Below are 19,276 nucleotides of genomic sequence, written 5' to 3' on the forward strand. Positions count from 1 at the left end.
GTGTGAATTTCCCTCCCTCCTCTCCTCTCTTCAGTGACTGAGCAGGTCCCCCTGGGCCCCCAATTCACGGCACCAAGACTGCTGCTGCTCTTCTCCTCTTTATTGTCCACCCCTTGGGTGGTGAGGGCAGGGGAAGGCTGGCCCCCTCCCCATCTCCCGCTGGCTACATTTTCTATTGTGTGGCTTCCCCCTCCTGAGTCCATCAAAGCCGAAGGGATGCATCTGGAGAGTGGAGGGTTGGGTGAGTGGTTTTCTTGCAGCAGATCTGGCTCCTGTGACCCCTCCGACTCCCTAGAACCTACCTGAGCCCCTCTCCCGCCCTGGCCAGTGCAGGCAGCCACTTGCCCTGCCCAGGCTCATATCTGCACTCCTTTTGGTTTGAGGAGTTGGGGTTGCTTCTAGTTTTCCTCTCTGAGCTTTGTGGGCTTGGGCAGTTCAGCCCCTTGGATGCCAGCCACTGGCGGTAGCCAGACACTGCTTGGGACCCACTGCTTTGGAAAACAGGGAAGTACCCGGAGTGGGGTAGGTGGCAGAGAGAAGTGGGAGGAGGCTTGGGACCAGCAGATGGTGTCAAGCTGGAGGGGGTCCCAACCACTTGTGGTCGTCCCTGGTTCCTCTCTGTACATGTGGCCCTTGCACACTAGGATGGTTAGGGCCTTAGCACCTGTTGCAGATCTACTGGCCTAAAGGGAGTGGGGGGTTGGGGAATGGGAGCTTGCCAAGAGCCAGGCCCAGTGGCATGGTGTCCTCACCAGGCTGTAATGGTGTCCCTGTCACTGTCAGGGAGTTCTCGATGGCCTGTGATCCCGAAGGGGGCTTCCTCTGTGGTCCAGCGAGCGGACCTCAGTTCCTATGGAACTCTCACTCGCCCAGCGCAAGCTTGTAGAACCTGGAACCATCCCCAGATCAGGGTTGGGGCACCCATCAGTCTGTTAGTTCTCAGTCCTCCCGCCCCCAGGCTGACCCGGACCCACTGTCACTGTCGCTGTCCTGCTGCTCATCTTCCGTGTCCTCCTCAAGCTCTGGGTGAGAACAGCACCTCAGGTATCTTCCTTTGCTATAATACTCCTTTCGCTGCAGATCAGCCTCCTTGTCCGACACGATGATGGCCGGAGCCGGGGACTGATTTCTGAAGGTAGAGGACTCTGAGGAGTCACCCACATTCATCTGAGTCTATGGCCATCGAAGGGACCCAGGCCCCTAGGTGTCCACTGTGGCCCTCCCACCACCAGAGGGGAGGAGCTCAAGCCCCAGGTTCTCATCTCACCTCTATACCTCCTTCTATTTTAGAAAAACGTTAGTGACCTTTCCATCCCCCACAGGTCTCTTGGGTTTTCTGTTCTTCCTCATCAGCCAGACTTTCCTGGGGACTATCCTGACGGGGAACTTACCTCACTGCCCCTGTCCCTCCTAGGGTCACCTCCCAGCATTACCTCCCCCTCGGGCAGCAGGGCCCTTGGCCAATCCACCCACACGGAGGAAGAAGGCTCTGGACTACAATTCCCTTGAGTCCCAGGAGCCCCGCCACAGCTACTAACCCTCAGCTTCTTGGATGTGGCTCCTGGTCGCCAGGCCAATCTTGTCTTTGACTCCTCTGGCCAGTCCTCCTGCCCAGCCTCTCCCCACAGGCCTGGCCTCTGGGGCCAGCATCGCACCTCGACCACCACTGCCCAAACTTCCACTACCCCCGTTGCTCTTCTTGTTATTGCCCGAGGGCTGGTTTTTCTGAGGGCTGAGGAACTTCCCTTCATTGTAGTGTGTCTTGCGGTGCCTCTCAAAACCACTGGAGTCTGTGGGCCAGTTTACGAGCTCAGCTTTCCTGCCTGCTCTCGCTCAAGGTTCACTCCGCCTCCCCTTTCCATGCAGTCCCCGCCCCTCATCTCACGTGTTTTGGAAAAGTTGTCTGAAGACCCTGAGCTTCTGTTATCAGGGTGCTGAAGGACCTTGGGGTAGAAATTGTCCATTGTTGCAAACCTGAAAGGGAGGGAATCTAGTTGGGAGCCCTGAAGTGAAAAGACAATGGGGGCGGCTGGTTGACTCCCCACCTTTGCCTTGGCTGGATGAGAAAGGTAGTACCTCCCATTTAGGGGACCAAAAAAGCAGAACTGCCTCAGATCCCAGAGCTCAGGAGTGGAAGGAGGAAGACACCCATCCCTACGGATCTCTGGCAGCACTCTCACCTTTCCCTCAGTGCCTCCGGAGTCACTGTGAGGGAGGGCTCATCGCTGGCCTGCGGTGACAGCCTGCAGAGGAGGGAGGACGCAGGGCAGAGAGGAGGATTTCAGGTAGCATCCAGTCCCAGAGGCCTCTCTCCTTCTCCGCCCCCTCCCCTCCCCTCCTTTGAATAGGTAAGAGAGTGTGGGCTGAAGGATTAGGGCTGAAAGCTCAGCGCACCTGTGGTAGGGAGTGCTAGGCTCATCCACCTTCATAAATCCGTAGTCCTTGTCAGCAGGGTGGTAAGTGGTCATGATATTCATTTCATCCCAGTGTTGAGACTTTTTCCTGCAGGCGGGGAAGGGCACAAAAAAGGGGTAGGAAACCTTCCAGTGACCTCCTCCTCAGAATTAGGACTCTCCCTAATTCTTTCAGTCATTCAGAAACTTCTTCTCCCCCCTCGCCGTTCCAGAGAAGCAGGGGGCTAGGGATGAGGGTCGCACCTAAGGACAATCACGTGCTCTGTAGCGAGAGGCCCCGCTGCTCTCCCAAAGGCTTGGAACCTCACATTTCCCACTGCATGGCCCTCACCGCTAGCTCCCAGGGCCCCGCCCCTTCCCGCCTGGCCCCGCCCCTCCAGTGTCCTAACCTCCCTCCTTGCTCCGTGCTGCCGGCGAACGAAGCTGGGCTCCTCACCTGTCCGCACTGGAGGGTTTCTGTATCAAGGTGTGGTTGCTGGTTTTTAGGATGTTATGGGGCAGATCCTTATAGGGTTTGTGGGGGTGCAAAGAAGTTGAACCAGAACGCGGACTGCATTCCGAGTTGTGCACCCCAGACCCCTTGGACCCTAAGTCAGACGTCCCGGCTGCACAGGTTCCAGGAATGGGGGCGTTAAATCCGCCAGGGTATGTGCCAGACGCAAGGCTGTGGCCCACAACCTCCCCAGGAGGCTGCTTGGGCCTGGAACCAGGAGCCGCTACCACTCCGGAGCAAAGGCTAGAAACCAGGCCTCTGCTGACTGTTCCGGGGCGGCCGGAACATGGCGGCGCGACGACTCCGGAGGGCAGCCCGGCGCCTGCCGCGACTCCTGTGATGCCTCCTGGCACTTCCCTGGTGGCCCCTCCAGGGGATTCCTGGGTGAGGCTGCCAGCAGCCCCCCCAGACTCCTGCTTTTCCATCGCCCCACCAGGGGGCCACTCTCAGCTACCCCGCCCCGCCCCCGCCGCACACAGCCCCGCCCCCGTCCCTCATAGCCCCGCCCCGCATAGCCCCGCCCTCAGCCCCGCCCCCACCGCGCCCGGTGGGGGACTCAGGGGCCAGGACCGGGCCCCTCCCCTGTGCTCCTTGGGGTCGCGGTGGGCGGAATAAAGACTACGCGGGGACCTCGGGCTGAGAGCCCCGTTGCCCCTCCCTCAAAAATCTTTGTCTCTGGGATTTGTTCCGGTTTTTCTCCGGAGGGGGGTGGAGGGGGCGAGAAGCCTTGTGACCTCACAGTCATCCAACCGTAGCGCGAGCGTCGGAGTTGGGCGGGGGGCTTGTTAATAGCTCTGGGGCAATCTTTTGGGGCCGTCAGCGCTGTTGCTTGAAACTGTCTGCCGGGGTTTCGTTGGGCTTTTCATTCGTAGCTTTAAGACCTAAGTATGAATGAATTGGAGTTCAAGGTGGGCTTGACTGGAAACATCCGCAAGCCCTTTTTCCCCCAAAAGTCCGCCGCCTGGCCTCTCGCGAGAGGTGTGTTATAAGGTGGAAAGCGGAGGGATTGCGATCCTGTCGCAAGACACATCCGATCTCCGCGGTGTGGCGGGCAGAGGTTTCTGTGTACAAAGCTCCCGGCTCCCGTGCACACAGCCGGGACGCTGGTAGCTTGAGGGCAGACACCTCCCCCTCTTGCCGTAAAGCGAACACTTCAAGGCGGGGCCTGCCTCGGCGGGGGCGGGGCTGTCGGTGCCGCTGTCGCAAAGGCACCCCTTCCGTCGTAAAGATGGCTGCGGCCGTCGTTTCTTTCACTGTCGTAAAAACTCCCAGCCCAAGTCTTCCCCGCTCTCGGAGCCACCCCATCACCTCGTCGTGCCGTAAAGCAAGCCTCCGACCCCGTCGTCCTTCTGTTCCCACCGGGTAGCCGTTAATTCCTTAGCCCTCAGCCCGGGATGCTTCAGCGCCCGGCAGTGCCGTAAAGCACATCTGGCCCCTGCCCCGGGTCCTATTCCTTCAGGGTGTTTGTGCACCGCCGTTGCTACGGTGCCGCCAAACGCGGCTGTCGTGCGGCCCCGGCGTCAGCGGCGATGGCGGCGGGGTCGGGTGGGAGTGGGGGGTCTGGGGGAGGCCCCGGGCCGGGGCCTGGTGGGGGTGGAGGCCCCGGCGGGAGCGGCCCGGGACCGGGGTCTGGCGCGGCTTTGGGCAGCGGCGGGGAGCTGCACCCGCGCACCGGGCGCCTGGTGAGCCTGTCGGCCTGCGGGCGCACAGCGCGGCGGCAGCAGCCGGGCCAGGAGTTCAACCACGGGCTGGTGTTGAGCCGGGAGCCCTTGCGCGATGGACGCGTCTTCACCGTCCGCATCGACCGCAAGGTGCGGAGCTGGGGCCGCCAAGCCAAGATGTGGCGGCTGGTGGGAGGGGACCGGAGGGAGCCGGGGAGGTCGGCCAGTGGAGCCCCACATTGGGTACCGCGGGGGAACCCACAGACTCAGAGGCCAGGCGACGTGCAGGGAGGGAGCGTGAAGCAGGAGCTTTCGGCCTGGAGGAGCCGGGAGAGCTGGAGCCTCCCCAGACCCAGGAGCCGGCAAGGGGCATGGGGCCTCGCCCGCTAGGAGTAGGGGACCAGCCCGGACAGTTTCTGGGAGATGGAGGACGGAGAGATGTCAGCGATGTGATGGGCAGGGAAGAGAGAGAACCTAGGAAAGAGCCGGCCATTGAAGGACAGACTCCGGGCTGGTGGGGAAGATGGGTAGGGAGAGCTACTCGGAGTGGGAGGTGTGTGCGATTCAGGGAGGCCAGGTGCACAGAGACGGCTTTGGGCAGAGAGTGCCTCTGAGTGGAGCCAGAGCCTAGGAGAGAGTTAGGGCGGGGGCGGGGGGGGGATGATATACAGGAGCAAGGAATATGGACCTGGAGAGCTAGCTGTGAATGTGTGTGTGTGTGTGTGGGGGGGAATGATATACAGGAGCAAGGAATATGGACCTGGAGAGCTAGCTGTGAATGTGTGTGTGTGTGTGTGGGGGGGAATGATATACAGGAGCAAGGAATATGGACCTGGAGAGCTAGCTGTGAATGTGTGTGTGTGGGGGGGGGGGGGGGGTTGAGGAGCCACAGGTCCAGCGAAGTTAGAGGAGGCCGGGAGTTGGAGCCGGGAAATTAGCCAGCACGCTGGGGAACGGACTGGCGCAGACGCCGAGCCGGGTGCAGGGCAGCGTGGACCTAGCGCAGAAAATCACTCGTGGGACTGCAGCTCGGGGTAGTCTCTGGTGTCCGAGAGAGAACGGCCAGTTAAGCGGTCTGGGAGGTGGGGAGAGGAGGACACAGCGGCCTGTGAGTTGTGGTTTCCTCGGCCCACCGGTGGCCCATCCTGAGCCTCTGTCCACCACCCCTATCACAGGTCAACTCCTGGAGTGGCTCCATTGAGATTGGGGTGACGGCACTGGACCCCAGTGTGCTGGACTTCCCAAGCAGCGCCACAGGGCTGAAGGGGGGCTCGTGGGTAGTGTCCGGCTGCTCGGTGCTGAGGGATGGACGTTCTGTGCTGGAGGAGTATGGTCAGGACCTGGACCAGCTTGGCGAAGGGGACCGCGTGGGCGTGGAGCGCACTGCGGCGGGGGAGCTGCGGCTCTGGGTGAACGGGCGGGATTGTGGTGTGGCTGCCACCGGCCTGCCCGCCCGGGTCTGGGCCGTGGTGGACCTTTATGGCAAGTGCACCCAAGTCACTGTGCTGCCCCCTGAGCCAGGCTTCAGCTCCCCCACTCCCATCCCCACACCTCCCCTCGAGCCCTCCGCTCCCCCTGAAGATGCTGCCTTGGCTGAACAGGGGACCTCTAGGGATGAAGGTGAGAACACAGAGAGGGCCGTGGTGGAGGGGTGGGCACGGGGATGGCTGAAGGGACACGGAGCGACAAGCCGGGCCACTCAGACCCCCAAGTCTGTTGAAGGGGAGAGCAGGGGCTCGAGGAGGGGGTCTCCTGGCTGTGGGCTCTGCAGCAGGGGCTGAACCCTCATTCCCCTCCCATCCTGCCTGGTTCCCAGCCTTCATGGTGTCCCCAGCGCAGGCCCGGCCGGAGACGTTTCCTAACAGCCTTGAGTCGCATAATGGTGAGGGCGTCTGGGAGGCCCCGGGAAGGGGAGTGGGACATGCGGTGGACGAGGGAGGGGCCTCAGGAGAGGGGTAGGGAGAGAACTGCAGACCTGAGGGCGTAGGGCCTCATGTCAGCTTTTCTCTCGTCCTGCTGCTGTAGACTTCGCCAGTATGGAGCTGTCTGAGGTGGTGAGCAATGCCATCCTGTCTGCCTACAATGGGGGGCTCCTGAATGTGAACCTGAGCTCCCCGCCAGCAGGGGACGGAGCAGGGTCTAGCGGTGCTGCCACCTCCCCCATCCTCACTTCCAATGACGCCCTGCTCTTCCATGAGAAGTGTGGGACTCTCATCAAACTCAGCAACAACAACAAGACGGCTGAGCGTCGCCGGCCCTTGGATGAATTCAACAATGGGGTTGTCATGACCAACCGCCCGCTCCGGGACAATGAGATGTTTGAGGTGTGCAAGAGCCGGGGGTCTGGCTGGCACCTCAGCCTCTGGGAGCTCAAGATGGGGCTTGATCCTTTCTACTGGAAGGGTGGGGACTGGGGAAGGACCAGGGGCTGAGAGTCCATTCTCCACATTTACATGCCCACCTCTCCCTTCTAATGTTCCACCCCAGATCCGCATCGACAAGCTCGTAGATAAGTGGTCAGGCTCCATTGAGATTGGTGTCACCACCCACAACCCCAACAATTTGGAGTACCCGGCCACCATGACCAACCTGCAGTCAGGTACCGGCCACTGGCAGGGGGGCGGCTGGGGGCCTGGGGAGCCCGAGGGGAAGGAAACTCGTCCCCTAACCAGGGCGTGTGCTTTCTCCTAGGCACCATTATGATGAGCGGCTGTGGGATCCTGACCAACGGCAAGGGCACCCGCCGGGAGTACTGTGAATTCAGTCTGGATGAGCTGCAGGTGAGGGTGGGCACCGCCGTCTAGAGCACGGCCTTTACCTTTTGCCTAAAAGTTCTGTCTAAGCAGGCAGGGTTGCCCAGCAGTTAGGCACTCAGGTTTTAGAGTCAGATGGGTTCAGTGCCTCTTCCGGGTCGGCCGTGTGTAACAGTGACCCGAGGCAAGAAGCTTAACCCTTTGGTAGTTTTTTCTTTTCTGCAGATGTCTAAAATGAGCCTGTTAGGGGTGTTTTACAGATTGTTGCGGGGGTTAAGCAAGTTCATGGTGGTAAGGTGACTTGCTGCAGCACTGGATGGCTTGCAGGAAGCGTTCAGGGTGGTCTGAGACACGGGAGAACTTTTGGAGCTGTTCCCTGTGGTGTGGTGGCGGGAAGACTCCAGGACGGCTCTGTTCTCATGGTTCCCACACTGTCGGGAGCCTGACTGTGGATGAATTCCAGGCTGTTCCTTTTTGTTTGTTTGGAATAGGAGGGTGACCACATTGGTCTCACAAGGAAGTCCAACTCTGCCCTCCACTTCTTCATTAACGGCATTGACCAAGGTGAGGGGAAGTCAGCGAGGGCTGGCGGGCCAGGGCTTCCGGCGGGGTGGTCTGTACCTCCTCCTCCTGCCTCTTTGATACTCCGTCTCTGTATTTGACTCTTCTTCCCTTACCCCCCATTCCTGTGCCTTGCACCCCCACAGGTGTGGCTACCCCATTGACACCCCCAGTGGTGTATGGTGTGGTAGACTTGTACGGGATGGCAGTGAAGGTGACCATCGTCCACAATAACAACCACAGTGACCGTCTGCGCAGGAACAATGCCATCCTGCGGGCGCTGTCCCCTGAGGGTGCTCTCCGCCGTGCTGCTCCTGCTGCCCAGGCAGAACCTGAGCGCCTGCTCTTCCACCCCAACTGTGGGCAGAAGGCAGCCATCACCCACGAGGGACGCACTGCTCTGAGGCCCCAGTATGGCCCAAGGGGTGGGGAGAAGCCTGCAGAAGGGGCTCTAACGGAATTGGGGGGAGGGGGGAGGAAGTGGGAGGTACCAGGAGTCTGATCTGGGGTGTCCTGGACAGAAAGGGGGGAGTCTTCTGAGTATGATGTTTGTCTGGTTGACTTGGGCTAAAAAGATGTGGCACGTTCAGAGTTTGTGTTGGGGGGTCTGAGTCCCCACTTGCTGTGCCCTCAGTGCCACCGATGACTTCAATCATGGCGTGGTGCTGAGCAGCAGAGCCCTGCGGGACGGAGAGGTATTCCAGGTGCGCATCGACAAGATGGTGGACAAATGGGCTGGCTCCATTGAGATTGGTGTCACCACCCACAACCCTGCCTACCTCCAATTGCCCTCCACCATGACCAACTTGCGTTCTGGTGAGCTCCTGAGAGGGGCAGGGCCAGAAGAGGGTCCCAGGGAGGAAGCCGTCCTCACAGCTTGATGCTTGTTCTCCAGCCCTTTCCCCTGGTCACACTTGTGATGGCTGAGTCGGTGGCTGAGGAGGCCCCTGGACAGGGCCTGTGGCTGGCGTGAGAACAGCAGTTTTCTTGTCTTTCTCTGGGGAAAAGCCGACTGTCAGAGAAGAGGCAGGCTGGGCTAAAGGCTCCGGGGAATAACGTGGGGGCTGCTCTACAAAGGAGAGGCGTCCTGGCTTCTCCCTCATGTCCTCTGCCACTCCTTGACCCCTAGGGACCTGGATGATGACTGGGAATGGGGTGATGCACAATGGGACAACCATCTTGGATGAATATGGGCACAACCTGGACCGCCTCAAGGTGGGAGAGTGGGTGTGCTGGCAGGTCTCAACCGTGGGGAGTAGACAAGGGGGGCTGCCGCAGGACCAGCCCCGGCAGGGACTCTGCCTGACTCCTCACTCCAGCCCCCCTTCTTCCAAGGCAGGGGACACGGTGGGCGTGGTTCGTAGGGAGGACGGGACTCTCCACTTCTTTGTCAATGGGATGACTCAGGGCCCTGCTGCCTGGAATGTGCCCCCGGGTGTCTATGCTGTTGTGGATCTCTACGGCCAGGCTGCCCAGGCCACCATTGTGGACGACGTGGGTGAGGGCCGGGCTGGGCAGGGGCAGGACGGGGGGGTGGCCTCCTGAGGCCTCAGAGACAACTGTATGCCTAATAGGTGATGTCCCCTCTTGCAGAGGTGACCCCAGTCCCTGAGCCACTCCCTGAGGGGAACAACCAGGTGTCTCCCAGCTCCCCATCCTCGGGGGCGGGGGGCTCCGACCTCCGCTTCCACCAGCTGCACGGCAGTAACGCAGTCATCACTAACGGCGGCCGCACTGCGCTCCGTCACAACTGCCGCAGCGAGTTCAATGATGCCATTGTTATCTCCAACCGGTCAGTGTCTGGACTGGGATGTCCCCACTTTCCTACTGCCCAGCTTCATCAACCCAATAGGGCCTGTCTGATCGCCATTCTCCTGGGCAGGGCCCTGCGGGATGGAGAGCTGTTTGAAATTGTCATTCAGAAGATGGTGGACCGCTGGTCAGGCTCCATTGAGGCTGGTGAGGGGCAGCTGTGTGTGTGTGTGTGTGTGTGTGTGTGTGTGTGTCTGTGTCTGTCTGTCTGTCTGTTGTGGGAGGTGCTGCCTGCCTATGCCTGGGGGCTTGGCTCTGACCTAACCCTGCCTCCTCACAGGAGTGACTGCTATTCGGCCGGAGGACCTTGAATTCCCCAACACCATGACAGACATTGACTACGATACTTGGATGCTGAGGTTGGGCTGCTTGCTTTGGGACCAGCTGGGTGGGACTGGGTGGAGCTGGCTGGGACAAGGGAAGCAGGGTCTCAGGCCTGCTTCTGTGATAGACTAGGGGATCTGGCTACCTCTTCTCTTTAATTCTGGGAACTCGCCTCCCTCCTTCCACACGGCTCAGCCCTCCTCCCTCAGGGTATTTATTACTTTTTCATGAGAGAGATCCCAGGGATGTAGGAGACAGGATTGAATCTCAGACCCCAGATTGAGATGCCAATCCAAGGCCCTGGAAGATTCTGACAGCAGAGACTGGGCAGGGACCTGTGTGGGGAGGAAGCTGGGAGACTGAACTCCCCCTTTGGCCATCCCTTCAGTGGCACAGCCATCATGCAAGACGGTAACACAATGCGCAACAACTACGGGTGCGACCTCGATGCGCTGGGCACAGGTGCGCGCATCGGCATGATGCGGACTTCCAAGGGCGACCTGCACTACTTCATCAACGGCCAGGACCAGGGCGCTGCCTGCTCAGGCTTGCCTCCGGGTAAAGGTGACTACTCTGTGGCTCTCGACCTGCCCCCCTCAGCCTGGCCCTGAGGGTGTCAAGGTCTGACTCCGCCTTTCCCACCCAGAGGTGTATGCGGTTGTGGATCTCTATGGCCAGTGTGTCCAAGTGTCCATCACCAATGCTACCGGCCCCATGGACAACAGCCTGGCAACCAGCAACACCGCCACTGAGAAGTCATTCCCCCTGCACTCCCCAGGTTCAGCCAGCAGGGAGGGAGGGTGGGCTCTGCTGGCCTGCTGTGCGCCTGAGAGAGACAGCTTCTGGGTCAGAGAAGCTGTTGCAGGACAGACTGACTGCAGCAGCTGCAGGCAGAGGGGAGGGAGCATCCCATGGTGGGAAGCAGCCGGGAAGAGGACAGGGTTATGCCTGGTACCCAGGGCCTGGATGCTTCCCTGCCACTAAGGGGCTAGGACACCATAAGCTGGGTCCACCAGGTTTGGGGATGAGTCTTAATGTGGTGAAAAGAGGTGTCACGTGTCTTAAAGGGGTGATGTCAGGTGGGACCTTTATGTCAGCTTCCTGCCCCAATTGTACTCTGTTCTTCGGCACCATCTTTCCGCAGTGGCTGGCGTGGCTCACCGATTCCACAGTATTTGCGGCAAGAATGTCACTCTGGAGGAAGATGGCACAAGGGCGGTGCGGGCAGCTGGCTATGCTCATGGCCTTGTCTTTAGCACCAAGGAGCTCAGGACTGAGGAAGTCTTTGAGGTGGGCTGTGGAGATAAGACAAAGGAGGCTTCCAGGCCCTTCACAGCAGGACCAGACTGCTTCCTACCTGCCCCCTCCCCTGCCCCATCTAGTGCAAGCTCATATTTTCTCACACAGGTGAAAGTGGAAGAGCTGGATGAGAAGTGGGCAGGTTCCCTCCGGATAGGGCTAACAACACTGGCTCCAGGGGAGATGGGGCCTGGAGCAGGTGGTGGCCCTGGGGTGCCTCCCTCCCTGCCAGAGCTCCGGACAAAGACCACCTGGATGGTGTCCAGCTGTGAAGTGAGGCGTGACGGGCTGCTCCAGAGGATGAACTATGGCCGGAACCTAGAGAGGCTGGGGGTGAAGCAGTTGGATCTGGGGATAAGGGTGGGGTTGGGAGTTGGGATGGCAGAGAGGTGGGCCGAGCATCTGTCCTTATCTCACCTCGGTCCTAGGTGGGGAGCCGTGTGGGCATTCGCCGGGGGGCAGATGACTCGATGCACATCCTGGTAGATGGAGAGGACATGGGGCCTGCAGCCACTGGTATTGCCAAGGTAGACCCATGACTTGCCTTGAATTCTGGGAGTGGGTTGAGGTCCTCACTCATCTCCAACTTCCTGGGTCCTGTGTGCCTCCAGAACGTGTGGGCTGTGTTGGATCTATACGGGCCAGTGCGGAGTGTGTCTATTGTCAGCTCCACAAGGCTGGAGGAGCCAGAAGGCACCCAGCCTCCTTCCCCCAGCTCGGACACCGGAAGCGAGGGCGATGAAGACGATGAGGACGAGGAACACGGCCTGGGAGTAAGAGGCTGCAGCAGGGCCCTTTGGGCACGTGGATGAGTAGTTGGTGGGCCCTTGGCCACCAGATTATTTTTGGGTTCTCCAGTCCTGTCCAGGATGGGTAGAAGCCTGTGCACACAAGCTCTGAACTCTAGTGGGGGCTTGGGCCTCGCCTTGGCAGCCCTAGCAGCTCAGTCTCTCCTCCACACCAGGGCGAGGATCACGTGGCCATTATGCCTACAGCCCTTGAATTCCTGGAGAACCATGGGAAGAATATCCTCTTGTCCAATGGGAACCGGACAGCTACACGGGTGGCCAGCTACAACCAGGGCATCGTTGTCATCAGTCAGCCCCTGGCGCCCCAGCTGCTGGTCCAGGTGGGCCTTCCTTGTCCCCTTCTTGTCCCCGGCAACTCTTGCTCAGGGCGACCCAGGGCCCACCTTCTTGGAGCAAGGCCTTTCCAGATTGAGGACAGTGAAAGGCATGTCCCTTGAATGACCTTCCCAGGCTTCTGTTTATGCCCTGTGGTGGGAGTTGCAGGTCAGTGCCCACCTGGTACCTGGTGAGGGAAGCAGCAGGGAGGAGCTGGGGCATTCCAGGGAAGATGCCGGGTCCTGTATATGGGAGCAGGGAGGGCTTTCCAGAGGGCCCTGTCGTTGCAAACTGGAGACGTCACGGTTAGCCAGGGGAAGGGAGCCTCGAGGGACCAGAATCCTTACAGAGTCCACAGCAAGACCACGGCGGAAAGAGGAGAGGAAATAACTGAATTTGCAGTTTCCAGTCCCTCCAAGCGTTAGAAGGGGCAGCATCCCAGGCCACAGCCTGGGAGATGTCATCTTCCCTCCCTGGCTGGTGTGGGGAGCGGGGTGTGCTGGGTGGGTGGCCTCTTCCCCAGGCGGCCATGGCTGGGGAGTAGCTGCCTTCTCTCCCAGGTGCGGATAGACTTCCTGAACCGCCAGTGGACATCTTCCCTTGTCCTGGGAGTCATCACCTGCCCACCGGAGAGGCTTAACTTCCCTGCGTCTGCCTGTGCCCTTAAACGGGCAGCCTGGCTGTTGCGGGGCCATGGGGTCTTCCACAATGGCCTCAAGGTGGGTAGGGAGCAGGGAGAAGTGAGAGGTCAGGTCTCTGAATAGGGAGGGGCTGGCCCAAAAGAAGGAGAGGGGCCCCAAGCTTGGAGGTAGGATCACAGATATGAAGGGGCACTGTAGTGAGTGGACTCACATGAGGGCGCAAGTATCGTTATCTGGACAGTCTCGGGCTTGCTGCCTCCTATGCTGGTAACATTGAGAATGTTGCAGTGGGGGGAAGGGGAGGTGGAGTCGAGGTCATTGAAGCGGCGGGTAGAGCCCAGGGACTGGCGACCTGCAGCAGAGGGAAGGGTGCGGGTGGCTGCTGCTGGTGGGAGTCCACTCTCTGGGAAGACAGTAGATCTCTCCCTCCCAGATCTGCGAGAAGTTTGGGCCAAACCTGGACACGTGTCCTGAAGGCACCATCCTGGGACTGCGGCTCGACAGCTCTGGGGGACTGCATCTCCATGTCAATGGAAGGGACCAGGGGGTGGCTGTGCCAGACGTCCCCCAGCCCTGCCATGCGCTCGTGGATCTCTATGGGCAATGTGAGCAGGTTAGTGGCAATGAAGGCCGGGAGGAGGGAGGGTCTGGAGACGACTGTCCAAGTAAAGGGGAAGATCAAGGAAGAGATCAGGAGGCTCTAGAGCAGTGGTTCTCAACCTTCTGGCCCTTTAAATACAGTTCCTCATGTTGGGACCCAATCATAAAATTATTTTCGTTGCTACTTCATAACTGTAATGTTGCTACTGTTATGAATCGTAATGTAAATATCTGATATGCAGGATGGTCTTAGGCGACCCCTGTGAAAGGGTCGTTCGACCGCCAAAGGGGTCGCGACCCACAGGTTGAGAACTGATGCTCTAGAGGTTGGTGACACTGGCTGACCACCCCTCTGTGCTGCAGGTGACCATTGTGAGCCCTGAACCAGGAGCTGCCAGTTTGAAGAGTACTGGAACCCAAGGGGACATGGAGAAAGCGGACATGGTGGATGGTGAGCCAGCCCAAAGGGACCAGGATCCTACCCCACCCCATACCTCTAGCCCATCTCCCATGACCTGTGCCACATGTGCTCCCTCAGGGATCAAGGAGAGTGTGTGCTGGGGCCCACCGTCTGCTGCCAGCCCTCTCAAGAGCTGCGAGTACCATGCCCTTTGTTCCCGATTCCAAGAACTGCTGCTGCTTCCTGGTGAGTCCCCAGTCCCCTAGAATCTGCCTCACTCCCTGGACCAGTGAGAGCCCTAGAGACCAGTCAGAGGAGGCTGTGTAGTTGAGACCCAGGACAGGAGCCATAGCACCAAGTCTGCCACTTACTCTCCCACAGAGGATTATTTCATGCCTCAACCAAAGCGTAGCCTGTGCTACTGTGAGTCTTGCCGGAAGATGCGCGGGGACGAAGCCCACAGGCGCCGTGGGGAACCTCCCCGGGAATACGCCCTGCCCTTTGGCTGGTGCAGGTTCAACCTCAGGTACATATGGGGCCTGTCTCTCTCTTCCTGTCCTTTGCCCCCTTGAAAAAGGAAGGTCCCAAGAGGGTGCATGGAAGTGACAGAACTGCATGTCTAGGGAATGACCTTGGGGAGCCAGTAACCTTTGTCCCATCTGCCTATCTGCCCACTTCCTAGAGTGAATCCTCACCTGGAGGCTGGGACACTAACCAAGAAGTGGCACATGGCATATCACGGCAGCAATGTGGCAGCCATCCGGAGGGTGCTGGACCGAGGGGAGTTGGGAGCAGGTACTGTAGCTCTGACAGAATCAGAGCAGGCTGGGCCTGTGGGCTGGAGCCTGTGGGCTACTCTGACCCAGTTCTCCTCACAGGTACTGCCTCCATCCTGAGCTGCCGGCCCCTGAAGGGAGAGCCCAGGGGAGGGTTTGAGGAGCCGGGTGAGAACTGTGCTCCTCCTCGGGAGGAGCAGCCCCCTCCAGTGCTGCTTTCTCCCTCCCTCCAATATGCTGGGGCCGAGACCCTGGCATCCAAAGTGCAGTAAGTACACAGGAGGTGGCCCCAGGGCCACTTGGGTCTCCATGATTTGCTCTCTCCTTTCCCACCTTGTTTTGCTAGTTCCTCAGTCTCCACCCAGCCCTTTCTCATTGTGGCCCAGTGGTTGAGCATTCGCCTATGAACTAGGAGGTCACGGTTCAGTTCCTGGTCAGGACATATGCCCGGGTTGTGAGTTGGATCCCCACTAGGGGGCATGCAGAAGGCAGCTGATCAATGATTCTCATCATTGATGTTTATTCCCCCCCCCCCTCCTCTCTCTAAAATAAAAACATTTTTTAGAAAGTGTAGTTGGAGCAGGCATATTAAAAAGGGTTGTCAGGGTAGATATCATTAAGGTGAGATTTGAGCAAAGGCTGGAGAAGAGGTGAGGGAGTTAGCTGAGCAGGCATTGGGAGGAAGACCATTTAGAATAGAGAGAACAGCTAGAGCCAGTCCCTGTAAAGTAGAAGTGATTCCTAGGACTAGCAAGGCCCGTGTAGTTGCAGTTAGGAGAGGTGACTGTGGCCAGAGGTCTCACCACCCTATTTCTGCTTTTTGCCTGACAGATTTCGGGACCCCAAATTTCAGCGGACACACCAGGCCCAGGTGGCGTTCCAGGTGTGTGTGCGCCCTGGCTCCTACACCCCCGGCCCTCCTTCCGCGATCCTCAGAGAACCTCCTGACCCTCACTTCAGCCCAGCCGAACTGGAGTGGGTAACCAAGGAGAAGGGGGCCACACTCCTCTATGCCCTGCTGGTACGGGTGGAATGAGGGGGTGAGACCTCACTACGACAAGCACAGCTGGGCCTTGGGCCCGTGGACTCTGAGTGACGGCTGCCGCCACCTCATTCCAGTGACCCACAGCATGCACGGTGCTCATTCTGGCAGATGCCCAGGAGCATGGAGGCAGTCTCAGATTTAGGTGGGAAGTGGAGGACATCTCCATGTCCAGGGCCTCAGAACACTCCCTCTGAAGTGGAGGAGCTGGTGGGGAACCCGGCTCCAGGCCCTGGGTAGCCCCTCTTCATGCACTGATTTGGGGAACACGACTCCCTCTGACTCCCTCCCCAGTATCACTTAATTTATTTCCGTTTTTGTTCCTGGTTACTGTGAATCCCAGAGTCTCCCTGTGCCCCACATGAAGCTGCTTTTTCCTGCGGCAGCAGGCAGGAAAGGGGAAGGGCGGCGCAGTGGAGGGGCTGGGTCCTCTGTACAGTTGTGATGACTCTGATTTCGAAGGAGCCAATAAACACCGTCTCTGAGCACCTACGTCGCCTCTTGCACTTCCTAAGGGGGTTCCTGGCCCGCCTCGTCGGGCCCTACCGCGGGACCAGAATGGGAGTCCAGGGCTGGTCGGCGTGGGGCGGGCCCAGTGGAGGAGTTTGGACGCCACAGGCACCCGTCCTCCACACTTCCGCCTTTTCCTTCCGCCCAACCCTTAAAGCCCCTGATGTGAACCCGGAAGGATTAAGCCCAGTTACCGGATGTGACGTATTTCCAAGGCGCGCAGTGGGGAGCGAAGCGCGGAGAAAGGGTAGGGAGGGGCTGGGGTCGCGGCCGGTGGGGCCGGAGGCGAGAGCCCCGAGGCTAGAGACCCCTACGCGCGTGCGCGCTGGAGCAGCGGGGGGGCAGCCTCGCGGTCGGGTGGCGCGGGGCGGCGGGTCCCCGACACGTGACCGGGGCGGTGGGCGGACTTCGGTGTCGGCCGAGCAGGCGCGCTTGTCCCTGAGCGCTCGCTACCCACAGGCCCAGTCCGGAGGCCCGGCAGTCAGCGACAGAGCCGGGCGTCCACGGCCCGTGCGCCCCCGGCAGCACCATGCCTGCGCTCCTGGAGCGCCCCAAGCTTTCCAACGCCATGGCCAGGGCGTTGCACCGGCACATCATGATGGAGCGGGAGCGCAAGCGGCAGGGTGAGCCGGGGCCAAGGCGGGAGGGCACACATCCGTGGACACCGCTGTTCCAGGCTCCACCCTCGGGCCGATCAGTGCGGCGGCGGCAGGAGCTAGAAGGGGGGTGGAGCAGCCCCGTGGTGGTGGGAGTTCTAGTCGCCAGGTCTGACCTGCAGAATTCCTCAGCCGGGAAGGACCTTGGAGAGCACCTAGTGAACCTTACCTCTCCGTCCCTGCAGTGATCGGAAGCCTCTTAGCGAGAGCGCTGGGATAACCATTTTTGCTGGCTTCAGTCGCTAACATTCTAATTAACCATTCTGCCCCTTTCCTGTGTGACCCTTCCTCCAGAGGAAGAAGAAGTAGACAAGATGATGGAACAGAAGATGAAGGAAGAGCAGGAGAGACGAAAGAAAAAGGAGATGGAAGAGAGAATGTCCTTAGAGGAAACCAAAGAACAGGTATGTGTAGTCCATCTTTCCCAGCGCTTTCTTCCCTTGGCTCTCCTACCTTCTTCTTTTCCCTCCCTTTTTCCAGATCCTGAAGCTGGAAGAGAAGCTTTTGGCCCTTCAGGAGGAGAAGCACCAGCTTTTCCTGCAGCTCAAGAAAGTTTTACATGAGGAAGAAAAACGGAGGCGAAAAGAGCAGAGGTGGGATTGGAGCTAAAATTAAAATTGGGCAAAACGTATAGATGGAGTCAGGTAACAAAAGATCGGTGTTTGTGGCAAGAGGGCACTTGTCCTTGATGTTTGACCTGCCTTCCTTTCCCTCTAGTGACTTAACGACTCTGACATCAGCCGCATACCCACAGAGCCTGACTGTTCACACGGGAACTCATCTCCTCAGCATGCAGGGTGAGGGTCACGGAAACCACCTGTCCGTGGGCCCTCCTGGGTCTTGTAGACTGCACTTCAGCATCATGAAGCCCCTCTCCCTCTCTAGGGAGCCCTGGAGGACACAATCGCCCAGGCACCCTCATGGCAGCGGACAGAGCCAAACAGATGTTCGGACCCCAAGTGCTTACAGTAAGAGGAGTCAGATTGGTGTTTCCCCTACTACTTCCACCACCTTGCTAAACCGCTATTCCAGCAGTGAGTGTGACACTGACATGTACAGTACGGAGAAAAATGGGAGCACACACAGTCCATTGAGATTCTGCTTTCATGTTTACAGTGAGTTCTCCTCCTTCTTAGACCCGGCATTATGTGGGCTCTGCAGCTTTCACAGGGACCCCAGAGCACGGGCAATTCCAAGGCAGCCCAGGTGGTGCCTATGGGACTGCTCAGCCCCCACCTCACTATGGACCCGCTCAACCGGCCTATAGCCCTAGTCAGCAGCTCAGAGGTGAGTGGTGGGAAAAGAGGGGAGGGGGTACTTTCGAGGCCCAGAGGGTTAGAGTGCTGTGAACAGACTAAAGAGAGGTTCTAATGGCTGTGCTTCCTATCTTTTTCAGCACCTTCAGCCTTTCCTGCAGTGCAGTACTTGTCTCAGCCACAGCCACAGCCCTATGCTGTGCACAGCCACTTCCAGCCCACCCAGACAGGTGATAACACCCCATTCAGGGGCCCTGGTTCCACAAGTTCTCCCTTTCCCATTCTCTACTCACTTCACACACCCTTCTTTCCCACCTAGGGTTCCTCCAGCCTGGTGGTGCCCTGTCCCTACAAAAGCAAATGGAACATGCTAACCAGCAAACTGGCTTCTCTGACTCAGTGAGTGTGGAGCTTGGGAGATCAGGGGAAGGGTTTTGCTATGGGGAACCCCAGGCTGCCACAGGTTCTGACTCTGTTCTCTGCAGTCCTCCCTGCGCCCCATGCATCCCCAAGCTCTACATCCAGCCCCTGGACTCCTCGCCTCCCCCCAGCTCCCTGTGCAGATGCAACCAGCAGGGAAGGTAAGGGTGATAATCGTACCTGTCATAGTCTCTGCAGTACCATGGAAAACAGGATTGGGTAGGACAGGCCCACACCCATGGTTTTCCCTTCTTCCTTGGGGGTTGGTTATATGGGTGTGGAGCAGAAGGGAGAACATGCACAGTGACAAACCCCCCTTTCATCACCACCAGTCCAGCTTTGCTGCTACTAGCCAACCTGGCCCCCGGCTCCCATTCCTCCAACACAGCCAGAACCCAAGATTCTATCACAAGTGACCATCAAATTTCATCTTCAACCTCACCCCACCCCCTACCTTGGGTGAGAGTCCCTGGTATGTCCTCGGCCAATAAAATCTATCTGCCATTGCCCCTGGCTACTACTGTTTGTGTTCAT

The 19,276-nt window shown here is 59.1% G+C and overlaps 3 protein-coding genes across 12 annotated transcripts; 2 read left to right on the forward strand and 1 right to left on the reverse strand.

Moving 5' to 3' along the window:
• Positions 1-84: 84 nt before the first annotated feature.
• LOC132218087 (uncharacterized) lies at positions 85-3,368 on the reverse strand. Of its 6 annotated transcripts, none has more exons than XM_059668811.1 (8): positions 2,851-3,368; positions 2,395-2,502; positions 2,181-2,243; positions 1,886-1,974; positions 1,539-1,790; positions 981-1,145; positions 753-850; positions 85-222 (listed from the first exon to the last, which is right to left on the reverse strand). In XM_059668811.1, exons 1-7 carry the CDS (start codon positions 3,330-3,332, stop codon positions 780-782), a joined length of 1,230 nt encoding a protein of 409 aa, XP_059524794.1. In that variant the 5' UTR covers positions 3,333-3,368; the 3' UTR covers positions 85-222; positions 753-779. The 6 variants fall into 6 exon arrangements, with proteins under 6 accessions (XP_059524794.1, XP_059524792.1, XP_059524791.1 ...); XM_059668809.1 differs by having other exon boundaries at positions 753-889; XM_059668808.1 differs by having other exon boundaries at positions 753-889; positions 975-1,145.
• Positions 3,369-4,219: 851 nt separating this feature from the next.
• Positions 4,220-16,388, forward strand: NEURL4 (neuralized E3 ubiquitin protein ligase 4). 5 transcript variants are annotated; one of them, XM_059668814.1, is made up of 29 exons: positions 4,221-4,718; positions 5,744-6,188; positions 6,385-6,450; positions 6,594-6,892; positions 7,056-7,167; positions 7,260-7,348; positions 7,813-7,885; positions 8,029-8,293; positions 8,517-8,698; positions 9,012-9,097; positions 9,218-9,380; positions 9,476-9,674; positions 9,765-9,841; positions 9,975-10,053; positions 10,407-10,582; positions 10,665-10,796; positions 11,163-11,308; positions 11,426-11,650; positions 11,746-11,844; positions 11,929-12,090; positions 12,282-12,446; positions 13,002-13,160; positions 13,516-13,695; positions 14,046-14,133; positions 14,221-14,328; positions 14,464-14,608; positions 14,765-14,877; positions 14,961-15,126; positions 15,690-16,388. In XM_059668814.1, the coding sequence occupies exons 1-29, from the start codon at positions 4,437-4,439 to the stop codon at positions 15,892-15,894; spliced, it is 4,686 nt and encodes a 1,561-aa protein (XP_059524797.1). In that variant the 5' UTR covers positions 4,221-4,436; the 3' UTR covers positions 15,895-16,388. The 5 variants fall into 5 exon arrangements, with proteins under 5 accessions (XP_059524802.1, XP_059524797.1, XP_059524798.1 ...); XM_059668815.1 differs by having other exon boundaries at positions 10,407-10,576; XM_059668819.1 differs by lacking the exon at positions 13,002-13,160 and having other exon boundaries at positions 4,220-4,718.
• Positions 16,389-16,638: 250 nt separating this feature from the next.
• Positions 16,639-19,249, forward strand: GPS2 (G protein pathway suppressor 2). The gene is made up of 10 exons (XM_059668820.1): positions 16,639-17,033; positions 17,361-17,470; positions 17,547-17,659; positions 17,784-17,863; positions 17,952-18,034; positions 18,203-18,353; positions 18,463-18,552; positions 18,642-18,721; positions 18,808-18,903; positions 19,075-19,249. Exons 1-10 carry the CDS (start codon positions 16,940-16,942, stop codon positions 19,156-19,158), a joined length of 981 nt encoding a protein of 326 aa, XP_059524803.1. The 5' UTR covers positions 16,639-16,939; the 3' UTR covers positions 19,159-19,249.
• The last annotated feature ends 27 nt before the right edge of the window (positions 19,250-19,276 follow it).

Source organism: Myotis daubentonii, chromosome 16, assembly GCF_963259705.1.
Source record: "Myotis daubentonii chromosome 16, mMyoDau2.1, whole genome shotgun sequence".
NCBI lineage: Eukaryota > Metazoa > Chordata > Mammalia > Chiroptera > Vespertilionidae > Myotis > Myotis daubentonii.